The sequence below is a fragment of the Corylus avellana genome, chromosome 8 (genome assembly GCF_965113065.1).
Source record: "Corylus avellana chromosome 8, dhCorAvel1.hap1.2, whole genome shotgun sequence".
Taxonomy (NCBI): Eukaryota; Viridiplantae; Streptophyta; class Magnoliopsida; order Fagales; family Betulaceae; genus Corylus; species Corylus avellana.
This window is the reverse complement of record NC_142497.1, coordinates 5,581,582-5,596,419: the sequence shown is the minus strand read 5'-3', so window position 1 is coordinate 5,596,419 and position 14,838 is coordinate 5,581,582. Positions and strand designations below refer to the sequence as shown.

Sequence of the window (14,838 nt, the reverse complement as noted above, 5' to 3'; positions counted from 1 at the left end):
AATTTATAAAAGTGACATGTGTCCCTTGAATATGTGAGATGCACATATTTTTTCAATAGCAGGGACAAAATTGGAATAAATTTTATTAAAAACTCATGTGCATCTCACATGTTATTAAAAAAATAACATATGTCACTTTTATATAGTAGGTTGAAGGAAATTCCTCCAACCCAGTTTGGAGGAAAACTTTGTCCTAAGATTATATAAACCTACCGAAAATCGCCAACATGGCTCGTTTATGCTCTCAAGGAGTCAAGGGATAGTTTAACCGGCTTGACATTACGTCTCATAAAGCGGAAGTCACTAAATCAAATCTCCCTCCCTTTGCATGGAAATGTCTATTTGCAACTAATTCTAATCCTAAGGTAATTTAAAGTTCTTAAAAAGAAAATAGAAAATGATTTTCTAAATTTTATCTCAAACTCATTTTATTTATATTTGTGAAATCCAAACTTGTTCTAGACCCGCTAATTAATTTTAGAGAAATGCTATTCAGCATTCTCAAATGTTACTCTCAAGGCATTTTTGTTTACGTGGCACATATTTAAAAAAAATAAAAAATAAATAATAATAATAATCATATTGGGAGGCACAAAAATTCGCTCTCTTTGAAGGAAATTAAAGTCACAAAGGTGCAGTAGACCTTCTTTTTTTAAAAGATCTCATCCTCGGACCAACTGGTTGAGCCCAAAGCTGCACTAGAAAAACACATTATTTTGGTCCAAACCTTTCATTGGGCCATTACCTCACAACAACCAAAAGTGGGTCCATTTGAGTTTTCGATTTCAAAAAGTGCAATTTAAAAATAACATTTTTTAAATGTGACATTAGAAAATTTGATTTTTAAAAACACAATTAAGATTTTCTATGTTTTCAAATCGCAATTTTTTTAAAACGCAATACTAAATAATTCATTTTTCGTGATTTCGTTTAAAATTGCATTTTTTGTCTATGAAATCATAATCTCAAACGCACCCTAAAACTGCTTCTTCTACCCCATGTAGGAGGTGATAGAGTTGGGTTTCTTCCCTTCAACAATGTGTAGAAGAGAAAGATCTAAAGAAAGTAGAGCTATTAGATTGCCAAAAAGACTTGTCGCACCGAAGAGGATGTCGAAAAAAGATGGCAAAGAGAGAGAGAGAGAAAAGAATTGGAAAAGTGATTAGGAACTTGTACTGTGATTTCATGTTGAAAATAAGATTGTATATTGAATCACCCATAATATTGTACAAAAAGCCCCGGAGGAGCCTATATATATATATAAACTAATGATTGCCTATCTTCTTGAAGGAATACTAGGCTTACAAACAAATTTTATAAAAAAAAATTTACAAATTGATATGACACAATATGATTGGATATGAGATAAATTCAAATTTTGAGAAACCCAATCATGTTGTACCACATCACTTTGTAAAAGTTTTTTTTGTAAAATATGTTTGTAAGCCTAGCATTTTCCATCTAGACTCAACTATATATCTATCAGTAAATCTCTACATTCTAAGGCTTCCATGGTGCACTCATTAAATTTTTTTTACAAAAAAAAAAAAAAAAAAAAAAAAAAGCTTCTGTGGTGCACAAGAAAGTTCCTCATCTCCTTTGGAAGTTAAGGAATTTGATGCCATAGGCAAAGACAAAGAAGAAGAGGACCACCCAACCAATATGGGCAAAGACTACAGGGACAAGAAAGTCAAGGTCAAAACCCATGTAGTCCTTAAGGAATTCATCTACAGCCTTTGGTTCTGAACCAGGAATTTCAAGTAAATTCTTCTTGTCACCAACTTGAGATGTGAAAAGTCCATAGATTGTCCAAGCAACTGGGGAAGCCCAGTAGTACCACCTCCACCATATGGGGATCATCTGCAGTGACAAAGCATGAACTATTATGATTAATTGCAGTAACAATGAAAGACTATTTCAAAACTAATTAGAAAGTTGACATAATTAACAAGAGTCACATTAGAGAGAGTAAGCACTTGAAAGTGTAAAAGGAGTTCGAATAGCGTTTCTGTTTCTATTGTTCCGATGTGGATGGTTTGATTTTGTTGTGCATGACGACAATGAAAATAAGATTTGGATTTGAAATTACGTACCGGCCTAGGGATGAGGAAACCAGAGAACAAGTTCCAAAAGCTCATGAAAAAGGACATGACAATTGAAGCAATTTGATGGCCCGGAGTGAGTGCAACAACCATCATCCCATACATTGAGAAGTATGTAAAGCACATGAATATGAAGTAGTAGAAATACAAGAACTTTTCCAGCTTCCAGTGGAATCCAATCATTGAGTATAGAAGAAGAGAATACACAAACGTTTGAATTGCAACATATATTGTCTCAATAGCCACCTGCAGCAAAAATGTTGCCCATCAGAATATATACAGAATGCATTTATATATTCTTTCAAGAGAACAAAATATTTGATTAACTCAGAACAACTTCCAATCTCTTACCTGAGCAAATGCATAAGGCAACTCTGAGTACATTCCAGCTGCTCTTTCACGGTAAAAGACAGTTCTCTCTACTGCCACCACAGATTGCACAGCAGAAGCATTGGTAGCTCCAAGGAAAAAAACAGCAGCATATGTAGCTCCCAATAGATTAGTCAGGTCTTGCTGTTTGTGTCTATTGACAAAATAAGATGCAAATGATTTCATATAAGTACCCAAATTGCCAGTAAGAAACAAGAAGTACGATATTTTGTTAGAATATTAATTAAATGATCAAATACATCCATTTTTATAAGTTTAAGCTTTTGGGATAAGCAGTTATTTAATAATTGTTACTATGTTGATTCCCAAAACAGAAAACATACTCTTAAAAGTGAATTTAGTCGGGACATAAACTCATAGAAACAAAAGGAAATGAAATTTAGTACGAAAAATTTTAGACTTACATCTTGTCTCCTTTGCTCCAGAAGATGACACCAAAAAGAATACCAATAACAATCGTCATGAAAAATCGAATTGCATTGTACTGTGAGTTTCTCCAGTATGACCAATGCTGCTTCCAGAAACAAGCCTTGCACTGAGTTATAAAGCTTTGAGAGTACTGTGTGGGGAAGTAAAGATCCTGGGAACCTGGTTGGGGAGTGCTTAGCTCCTTGATAAGTTCCTGATTTCTCCTGAAGATTTGAAAAGAAAAATTCAGTAACAAATCAGTACAGATGCAGACAGGTTGGCTATAGAAGAGAGAATAAAACAAACAAAATCCTCATATTACTCACCGGTAAAGGTCAGAGTTGGCATAAACTTCTGCAAAATCAATGTCAAGTTGAGCCTCAACTGCAGTAGAACTGACCTCTAACATCCAGGTAGCAGGATTGTATCCTTCTTTGATCTTGGGAACCCCTGGGATAGCCTGGAAAAAATTCTTAATATTAGTCAAACTTGTGCTTAGAAAATTTGGAGAACAAGCTTCATAATCCTTAAAAATTGTCAAGAATAGTCTGAATTGAACAATCTAATTCAAGAAAAGGAGTTTCTCATTAAAGGGATCCAACATTGATAATGCAACTAGAACTAGCAATAGTATGACAATAGACTGCTGGAAGCTTCCACAAAAACATGTTGGAAAGAAGTTCAGCTAAGTGTTTTATGGAATTTGGTGTCAAAAGATTTCTTGACTATACAGAAAGAACAACTGGAATCAAGCATGCAAGAAAAGTGGGAACTCACCTCAAAGTATTCAACAAGTTTGTGAGAATGGAGACCAAGAGGTCCGGCATAAATTGCTTGTCCTCCCCTTTTCATCAAGAAGAGCTGCAATCATAGGACAATATGAACACATGAAATGATGTAACAGCATACAAGAACATATAATGGATTGAACAAGCTAAATAAACCATACCTCATCAAATGATTCAAATATGTCCATGCTCGGTTGGTGAATTGTGCAAACAACAGTTCGTCCTGTATCCACTGTGTTTCTTACAGTACGCATGACTATAGCAGCAGCTCTAGCATCAAGGCCTGATGTAGGCTCATCCATAAAGATGATGGAGGGGTTAGCAACCAACTCCACGGCAATGGTGACCCTCTTTCTCTGCTCAGTTGAAAGACCATCAATCCCTGGAAGTCCAACTAGAGCATTCCTCAATGAGTTAAGCTCAACCAACTCCATAACTTCATCGACAAACATCTATAAGAATCAAGAAAATCACCTATCAACTTTATTGTCCATCTGATTCAGTTTCTCATATTCAAAACAAACTATAGAGTAATATGATAATCAGTTTGACAAACATGCCTTTCGTGTTCCTTTCTTTACATCCGAAGCAAGACGCAGCCAAGCAGAGTATACCAGAGATTCATAGACAGTAACATACGGGGAATGGATGTCATTTTGTTCACAATAACCGCTGACCCTAGCAAATGTGGCTTGGTTCTTTGGGTAACCAGAGATGCTATTACTTCCTTCAATATATCCACCAGTCTTTCTTCCTGCTAAGACATCCATTAAGGTAGTCTTTCCAGCACCACTGACACCAACTAATGCTGTCAATATACCAGGTTGGAAAGCTCCACTAACATCTCGCAGCAGCTGCAGTCGGGTCTCATCAACCCCCTGGCTCTTCATTTCCTGAAAAGAAGACAGTTTTTCTTAAGAAACATCAAAGAATTGTTTATTTTTTGTATTATTTCTGTTCTTTAAATATGAAGAAAAACACTTCAATATATATATTCCTGCTAAAGAAGTGACTTACTGCTGGCATATCAACATAGTAATTCACATGGTTGAAAGCAAGTGAAAGGGGTTGGAAAGGCAAAACCATTCCTCGTTTAGTTTGAACAGAGCTGGCAGTTCCTTGAGCATTTCTTACTTGCATATCAATACCTGTAATGGTTGTTATTATTAGACTAGCAAAATAATGTGATGGTGGCGCTAGCATCCTAGATGTAAAGGCATATGCAGTAAAATTACTACTACAGCAGGATCACATGGATGAAGAATGGTGCAAGTGGTGATGAACGGTCCATAATTATCACATAATGCTTTTCTTGCTAATATCATCCTCGATGCCCCAACAGTGGTGAAGAGACATGATGTGGTTGGTGAAGACTTTGTGTAGCGTCCCACATCGCCTGGGTATAGAGATGCGGATGTGCTTATATATGTATATTTACACCCTTCATGACAACATGTTTTAAAGTCGTGATGGTCATGATCCCATCAAAACTCTGTAGTTAAGCGAGCTTAAGCGAGAGTAGTACCAGAATAGGTGATCTCTTGAAAAGTCTGATTTGGGGGAGCCAAAAGTGGACAATATTGTGTATTAATAGGGTGTGGTGTTACACTTTGGTTCTTATTACCTTTGAATTTGATAGATAATCCATAGCATTTATGTCAAATGGAACTTCAAGAATAGTGCAAACATCCAAGTTATGATACATAAAAAAATAGAAGTATAGTGTAACAAACCTTCTAAATTGGATTCCAATTGTCGCTTAGGCTTGCTTTCGGACTCATCATCCAGAATCACAGCTTTGGTATCTCCGAGAGCTGACATTGAGTTGAAAGGAAACAACAAAAGGTCAGCACACTGATCTCAATGTCATTGCCATATGAAAAACCAATATAACAAGTGCAAAGTATTCACTTACGCTTCAAGAATGTCAGGGCTGCAATGAAAAGAAAATTGAAAAGAAGAGAAAACCCAAAGAGTGCTGCTATACAAATCCAATACCAATATGCTTCAGTAAACAAGCCTCTTCCCTTGAGAAGGGTCTTTCCAACTGTTGGTTGACTAGAGTTGAGCACAGGCTGTACAAAAGAAATAACAAAGATACTAAGCATATATCATTGAGTGCAGATTTGAATTTAACAAGTGTGGAGAGAATTCAATTGAGATGATAAAATTCACTGCAAATCATAAAGATTTTTTCTATCCTTCAGAAGAACTTACAGTGCTCCATCTGTCATCAAGAAACTCATTAATAGAAATTGCATTTTGTCCATACATCATGGGAGAAATGTAGTAGCCCCATATCATCCACGACTCAATGTCATCTGTGTGCCAAGTTTAGAATTTAATATCTTAGAACATATGAAATTATATAGAAATTTTTCAATGTAATCTTCTCAAGATTCACAACAATCCTGGTATTAGATGGGTATAGGCAACAAATTACTTTGATGACAAAATACTCTTGACAGTGAACAGAGAAGAATTCTAACCTTTGGAAACAATGAAACCTCCAAGCACAAACACCATTAGTAGTGTAAAGGTACCAAGTGTATTTGCAACAACCTGTGTTCTTCCAACGGCTGCAATGAATCGAAAGAGGCTGAGTGCCATCTGATGTATGCCAAAGAAAGCCAAGAACTGTTTGAAGAACCTAAACATATAGGACATATGTCAACAGAAGAACCTTTCATTTGTCAAACTATCATACTCCAACGTTCATTAAGCATAAAAAAGCTAATGCAAAACTTCACTTACTCCTAATGTTTAGGCACTTTTGCGATCATTCCCGGTTTAAAAAGTTGCAATATCAGGTTCTCATGTTTTAAAAGTTTGCAATGCTACCCCTACTGTTAGGGTTTAAGATTAAATCAGACGGTAAATAGGTGAAATGTCCCTTATACTCCTACCAAACTAATAAAAATAAAAATTCACCCTTAATTAAAAAAAAAAAAAAAAAAAAAAAAAATGCTCTATGATTGTAAGTCTGCATTTTTTAATAGGGTATTTTGGAGATTTTGGTATCCTTTATTAGGATTTAACAGAAAATCCTAACAGGATGGTGACATTGCAAACTTTTAAAACACGAGAACTCAACATTGCACCTTTTTAAAGAGAGTATGATTGCAAAAGTGCTAAAACATTTAGGGGTAAGTGAAATTTTCCCAAAAGCTAACACTAAGAGAACAAATATTTAGTACTTACCTACTAGCCCCGGGTGCAAACCCAATGGTGTAATATGTAAGAATGATCCAAATACCAGATTCCATCAGTGAAATTGGAATTCGAAGCAGCCAAATGGGCACTGCAAAAGCCCATGCAGGGTAGAATAAGAAATCTCTCTGTTTGAAGAACACAGGAAGCCTGAAAATTGTCATTGCAAGTTCTGCCATCCCATTAAACATGACATTAATGAGACTGAAAAATAGTGCTCCCCAAAATTTTGCTCCATCTTCTATTTGACCAGATTTCATTTCTGTTCTTAAGAACACAGTCAATGCGATCGTAGCCATGATTGTTATCTGAGTAGTTTTGAATATATATATGAATGAGCTGCGCTTCATCAGTAGCCATTCCCTAGAGAAGCAAGCCTTGAAGAGTTCCATGTTGGAGATCCCATACTTTTCTCTCACCAAAGCAGCAGGATGGGCACTGGATTTATCATAAGGAATTCTCAAATCTTCAGAGAGTTGTTGGCCAATGTGAAAGGAGTTAAAGGCCCTTACAAACTCAGATACCGAGATATATCTATAAGGTTGGTTCCTTTTGAACCAGTATTGTTCCTGGTCCTTCTTGGAAGTTACTTCCTGCAGAAAGTCTGCAACACCTTTCCTCTCTGGACATTTGAAGCCTGTATATTCAAAGAACTCAAGAACATTCTCACGCGGACCCTGGTAGACAATCTGGCCATTGGAAAGAAGAATGATGTCATCGAAAAGATCAAAGGTCTCAGGCGCAGGCTGCAAGAGAGAGATGACCATGGTGATATCGATGATATGAACCATCTGCTTCATGAACTTGACAATTTGAAACGTAGTGGAGCTGTCCAGCCCCGTTGATATTTCATCCATGAATAATGCTTTTGCTGGTCCAGCCAACATTTCTCCTGCATTCAATACAAACACTTCCAGCTTAAAATTCACAAATAATTTTCTGTCTTCTATTTTCAATTAATCCACATTAACAGCTAGTGTAAGAAGATTACAAAATAACGTAAATCAAATAGACAGAACGGATTTCTTACACATATTAACTCGAAAATTAATTCTCAACATCTAAGACAATTATAGAAATTATTTATCACACATATCAAATTTCATAGTGTGAAACAAGCAACTTTGTGTTTCCCGTTTCCTATCAGCTTAAGCTTTTGAGATAAGTATTGAGTTAACATCGTATCAGAACAAATGTCCTAACATTGTTTCTAACTACTTCAACTTTTGGGACAAGTAGTTATTTAATATAGTATTAGAACTGAAGTCATGTTAACATTTCTGCTCAGCTTAAGTTTTTCAGACAAGTGATTTACAGTATTATGCAGGAAACTCTTCCTATATGAAGATCCCTCAAAAAATTTGTCTGTTATTAACACATACCAGTAGTTACACGCTTCTTCTGTCCACCAGAAATACCCCTTCTCATGTCATCTCCCACCATGATATCAGCACAGATATCCAATCCAAGTATCTGCATTGGAAACCCATGAGTTATATAGCATACAAGAAAAATAAAAAAATGAACCAACAAGCTAAGTGACGAACCCTGAGAACATAATCTGTGGTCAAACTTGTCTCCTGTCCGGCCATAGCTGTAGCTTTCATGAAGGCATCAATCTCCGGGTCTGGTTTAATTCCCCCTTCTTTCTCCCGTTTAGACAACTCTGACAGCATTTCATACCTGGTACCAACTCCTAGACAACGTCCGGAGAAATCTAATGTCTCACGAACAGTCATCTCACCATAATGGAGATCATGCTGGCTAATGTAAGCACTGGTTCTTTCAGGTACAAATTCATTGAATTCATGACCACAGTAGGTGACTTTCCCAGTTACCTGTTCATTGAATACATGTCAAAACTGAAGAAATAAGGAAATAAAGAAAACAAAAACAAAAGATTTACAGGTGGATCGGTGTTAGACACATTCGTCCACCACTAGAAAATAGTCCAATAGGGCTACATTTTTACTTTTATTACTCGATTGATTTATGTTACAAATTACTCCTATTTATAAGAGAATTGGGGTAGGTGAAGATGATACAAATATAATAGGTGGACATAATATCAAATCAATCAAATCTGATTATCTAAAAGATGTGGATGATATGTAATCAGAATGATTTGAATACAATTAAATCTGATTCTAATCATATATTCTAACAAAAACTACTTGGCTATGTGTGTTAGTAGAAACATAATATGTAGGGGGAGAGAAGGACAAACCCTTAAATCATCAGCCAGTTTCCCAGCAAGTCCTTGCAGCAATGTTGTTTTCCCTGACCCAGGAGGCCCTAGAAGCAATGTCATCCTGAAAAAGGATAAATCAATAATAATAATAATAACATTAGCAACTGAACTTAAATAGTATTAACAATGTAATTTCTTATGGGGTTTTAGCATATATAATAAATATGAGATTGCAGCAAAAGACACTAGCACTGCAGCACCTACAGAATTCATGAACATACCTTGATGGTCTGACTATGCCACTCACATCTTGGAGTATCTTGACAACTCTTTTCTTTGATGGAGAGAGTCCAATGGTTCCAAGAACTCCCTGCTCACATTCTAAATTATAACTTGATGAAGAAAATATTGAAAGTTACCAGCAGAATGGTAGAACAAGAGAGAAATTATTACCTCTACTGCATTCAAGGTGGAATTAAGCAGAGTTGGAAGTGCTCTGGTCCCAACATACGCGTCTCCCTCAACCGATAATTTCTGGAATCTAACTTCAATTTTAGGAATCTCTATTCCTACCCTGTTTCCAACAAATTTAATAGTCAATAATATTTTAGATTGGAAGGATAAATCATTAACTTTTGCTTCTGTCGACACAGAACAAAAACAAAAGGAAAAACAGAAGCCAAAGAATTCTAAGTCCTATGTTCCCCAAGAAATGGCCTAATTTCACCTCAACAATACCAAATGGTTGTATTAGGCAAAACCAAGTGGATTTTTATGTTTTCTTAGGTACTAATGGATGTAGAAAGACTGAACAAAGCAGAAAATCATTTGCAGAGAAGAAATATTTCTCCCTTACTAATGCTTTGACTTGAGTTGTTCTTCAACACCTATTATTCAATTGCAGAGAATAATTAATGGATAAAGAAAAGAAGTGAGAACCAAACGCCAGTCGATTTGCCTGCTACAACTTTTGCCTTACCAGAGTTGACCTTATTCTTTTTTTCAAAACCAAAAACCACTAGATTCAACATCTAATCCTTTTTTGATGTTCTCCATTTTCCCAGCACTCAAACAAAGAAGAAACCATACAAACATATATACATATACGAGTAATGCTATTTAGTATACTGTCGTACAATTAGAATGGCACGACGTGAAAAGCTTGTAAAAAGAATCATCCAAATGCCGATTTTCACTGTCACACCATAATCACACGACGGTCGACAACAGTCTACTAAATAAAAGATCATATATAGAAACCAACCTATCAGTTCTGGCCCTGAGCCTCCTGAGGAACTTCTCATTATCCTCTTCAACAAATTTGAGAATGCTCTCCATCAACTGCTTCTTTTCTTGAGTGCCAAGCTTTGTGACATCAATCTCACCATGCACCACCCTCCCATTGCTCATCACCTGTCTTAGCATCCCTGTCCTCAGCCTATCATACGTAGGCAGCCTCTCTATCGCCGCCCACTTCAGCTCCTCCTCATCGTCCGCCGCCTGCCGCCGGCTGCTCCTCTGAAACACGTCCGGTTCATTCCACATCTCTCTCACACTTGCCGACCGCCAACTCCTACTACTCGTCTGCCTCGCCAAGTCCTCTCCGGCCAATGCCGCCGCCATTTTTTACTCCTCCACCCGTCACCAAAACCTCAAGTTTTTTTTTAAAATCCTCACTATATGCTGAAAACTTTTGTCACCCAGCTTAGCAAAATGATCGTGAACAACTCTTGGAGTTCTGGAAAGAATATTCAATGAAATGCTAACTATACACAAATTATGAAGCTTTTGATGAAGCGTAGAGATTATAAAGTTTTCAATATTTCCACGCTTTTGAGAATTTGCGCGTTTGGTGTGTGAGAAAACGTGGAAAAAGAAAAAGAGAGAGAGAGAGACGTTTCTATAGCTTGGTTTTTCATAATTCCTTTCCGACTGTAATATTTTCTTTCTTTCTTATTTATAGGATTTTTTTTTGGGGGGGGGAGGGGGGGGGGGGGGGTGTGGGGATGTTGGGGAGCGGAGATTTCATTTATTTTTCTCTTGTCGGTGAAAGTGGGACTCCTACAAGACGACAAGCAACTCAGAGAGTATTAATGAGACACTTCACTTTTCCATTTTTCATTTATCTCCTTCTCAAATTTGCTATTTTCTGTATATATATATATATATATATATAGATGAGAGGTAGGAAATATATGAGAAATGAAAAAATAACATTTATCTAGAGTATTATTCTAGAGCGAAAAATACGGATTAAGATTCCTACAATTTCAAACAGTTTGAAATATATCACCTGCTAAAAAGATGACATGTTATTAAGACCACCCAAAAAAATTTTATTTCTAAAATGCTTAGAAAATTGAAAGACAGTCTTTTACTCAAAGCTTTTCTACAACATAAAAAATAAAAATCTTATAAAAATATACTCAATTTTTAACTATAACATGTCGTATGTTTATTACGTAACTTTTTTAAAGACGTTCGATACTTGAAAATGGTCTAAATTTTGTAATTAAATAACTTTTTTTTAAAACAAAAAAAAAAATGATTAAAGGGATCCTAATAAAAAACTAGGACCTCTCACCATTTTCTTTTTTTGCTTTTTCTTAATGCTCTACTTTCTGAGAAGCGTGTGGATTACGGAAACTGGTCCTAGACTCCTACAAGAGTAGCCGAGTAGGAGCTATTCATAGAGTATTAATGAGACACTTTACTTTAGAGTACAAGCAATTCATAGAGCATTAATGAGAGACACTTTACTTTTCTATTTCTTTCCCTCGATCTGTTTGCTTCTTGAGAAAATCATTGAGAGTGTAAAAGAGAAAATTTTGATGCTTTGGATTCTTACCTAACCCGCCCCACAAAACCCGTGCCTATTCAACCCGTCCCGCAATACCCAAACCCGCGAGGGTATTGTAATTTTTTGTGAGTGACAGATTGGAATTTTCAAAACCCACAAGGTGCAGGACAGGTGAAAAAAAGGCCAATACCTGTTCCGTCCCAACCGTGCCCACCCCTTGGTAATGAGAGATATTTGAAATTAAAAAGAAGAATAAAATCCCAATCATCCGTACGTCTAAATTTGCATGTGTGAATACAAAATTTGACTAGGAAAGGGAACGCAATCCATGCAACTGTTTTGCATGACTTTTGACTTTTGAGGAGTTGCTCAGCAATAAAGAGCTAAATAAGTATACTTTCAACGCGTTCCAGAATCCAGGCAAAGAAAAATAGCGACTTCGTGGGTTTCACACCGTCCAATCATTGTGGTGAAGAGCATCAGATTCCCACGATAGAAAGGTTGACCAGCGGAGCCAATCCAATTAATTTGTGGGTCCCAGCTCCACCTGATTATTCACTTGATATGTTTATAATCACTCAACTGAACCAAGAATTATTTTAAGTAGTTTTGCTTATGTAACCGCTTTGTGTTTATTTTTTATTTTTTATTTTATTTTTTAAGTCGGTTTTTCCGTTTTGAGTTTATTATTGAAAAACTCATACATTTTTTGATATATTTTTTTTCTTCTAATCTTTTCCCATATTTGATTAGGATAAAAAACACACACACTTAAGTCATTACAAAAAATATCTACATTTAATGACGGTTCGATTTATGATGTTTTTTTAAAAAAAAAAAAAATCATTAAAAAAGGTCATTTTAATGTTCAACCAACCCTATTTAAAATAATGTGGTTGAACAGTAAATTAAACGGTATTTACTATTCAATCGTCATTAATTGGTGATGGTTGAACAATGATTTATTCAACCGTCACCAATCAAATAGTGTCAGTTGAATAGTTGATAATGATTAATTAATGATCGATGAACAGGGTTTATTGTAAATTTTACTAGACGTGGCCAGTGCAAGTGCAATGCACGGACTATGGGACAAAACACAGAAGTCAGCAATTCATAAATGATTAGTGTCAGTTTTTCTTCAATGGGCACGTGAATAATGAATAAAGTATAATTAATTTGAAGACAAGCAAATCCACAGGGGATGCTTAGATCCGACCGCTGTTGAGGCAATAGTTATGGTCCATGCTGCCCAATTATGCAAAGGAAACGTACAAACAATCATCATCGTGTTATAAAATAAGGAGTAGAATGGAAATAGGTATGGTCAACTAATTGAGTATGTAAAATTGATTTTGAACTTTTTATCCAATTGAAAACCTAATCATCTATGCCGGAATATAAATGTTGTAACTCATCTATTAGCAAAGTTAGCTATTAAAAGTGTCAGATCGAATTTGAAGGAATGACATACCCGATTGTATTTGTGATATTGTTCAAGCGAAGTAAATTGCTTCAACTTGATTTTGATTAATGAAGAAGTGAATTTTATTCAAAAATATATATATATATATATATATATATATTAAATTTTTTTTAAAAAAAGGTCATATATACAAAAACATTGTGAAATAAGAATGTTGAAAATACCTAATTGACTAATGTCATAAGTCTTTATAGAATTCAAAATGTGATGTGGCTTTTAAAATTACCGTTGAATTTGAGATGTAATTTATTAACTTTTGATCTATTGGTGATTTTAAAAGCCACATCACTTTTTGGATAACTTTAAGAAAATTCTAGGAAGACTTATAACATTACTCTAACTAATTATTGGATTACTCAACACAAGAACCAGTCCTTATTAAATTGTTGGAATTCCATAAAAGTCTAACATAGCAACGAGCATAGGCAATTGCTGTGACTAGTGGGGTGAAGCCTAACCATGAAAAGAATCCACTTGTTACTTCAATAATAAGTAAGACTTAATATATATAATTCAAACGAGAGGTCAATGATAGAGACAAAATTCAAACTTAAAAGCCTTTTGCATCAATCCACATCTACTTCTTTATTCGGAGTATCAAAATATGATATAAAATAACAGCATGTATTCTGTAGTTTAAGTAACAGTCAAGATTGAATCTCAAAGTTGCATTACTTTTAGAAACATTTAATAGGAGAGCGAAAATGAAGAGAGATTTTGATAAATTTTTGTTTTAGATTTTTTAAGAAATCGATGCAGATGTGTTGTTTGGCAAAATTTTTATAAAACGTGATTTTTATAACATTGGGCAAAATTTTGAGTTTGTGAATTTGTACCAAATCTATTTACAAAATCAAAAAATATGAATTTGAAAACAAAACAAAAAACGTACCAAGCCAAACAAGGCCTTAATTTTAATTTTGACCGTTGCTTAAACTACAACATGTAACCCATATCCATATTTTTCATACAAAGCTGCCATTCTCCTTATTGGATGTCCAAACTATGACTATACTCCCAACTTGCAGAACCTTGGAACTGAAATGATCAAATTGTCAACAGAATCTTTTGTCCATATTTTGTGTTGGCGATTCATACCAATGGCTTGGATTTTTGCAGAAAATTATCAAGAGAAGTTAGAAGACAAGCAAGGTTTTGCATATTTCAGATTCAAAAAGTCTCCTAAGGCCAACCAACACCAAATCACACTGAGTGGTGCTTCTGTACGGTCATGGCAGAAAATCCATCCACTCAGTACTATTTGACACCTCAACAATTTTAAAAAAAATTGCAACAAACATATATGTTTGCAAAACACAAGATTAATCATCCTACATCTGAGCCACCGCTTGCCTTAGCTTGCCGCCGCTCGGATCCTCCCATGCCATACGCCATTGCCCCGCCGCCTCCATCTCTCTCTCTGCTGGCCCCGTGGGGGTGGCGCGAGCCACCCCATGGGCCGT

At 35.6% G+C, this 14,838-nt stretch overlaps 1 protein-coding gene across 1 annotated transcript; it reads right to left on the bottom strand.

The window, feature by feature from the left end:
* Positions 1-1,555: 1,555 nt before the first annotated feature.
* LOC132163448 (pleiotropic drug resistance protein 2) lies at positions 1,556-10,990 on the bottom strand. The gene is made up of 20 exons (XM_059573745.2): positions 10,354-10,990; positions 9,543-9,663; positions 9,371-9,459; positions 9,126-9,210; positions 8,446-8,736; positions 8,281-8,371; positions 6,890-7,790; positions 6,178-6,338; positions 5,906-6,009; positions 5,604-5,763; positions 5,422-5,502; positions 4,706-4,836; positions 4,249-4,581; positions 3,850-4,140; positions 3,678-3,761; positions 3,227-3,360; positions 2,897-3,124; positions 2,454-2,625; positions 2,094-2,348; positions 1,556-1,860 (listed from the first exon to the last, which is right to left on the bottom strand). Exons 1-20 carry the CDS (start codon positions 10,710-10,712, stop codon positions 1,591-1,593), a joined length of 4,341 nt encoding a protein of 1,446 aa, XP_059429728.2. The 5' UTR covers positions 10,713-10,990; the 3' UTR covers positions 1,556-1,590.
* Positions 10,991-14,838: the final 3,848 nt, after the last annotated feature.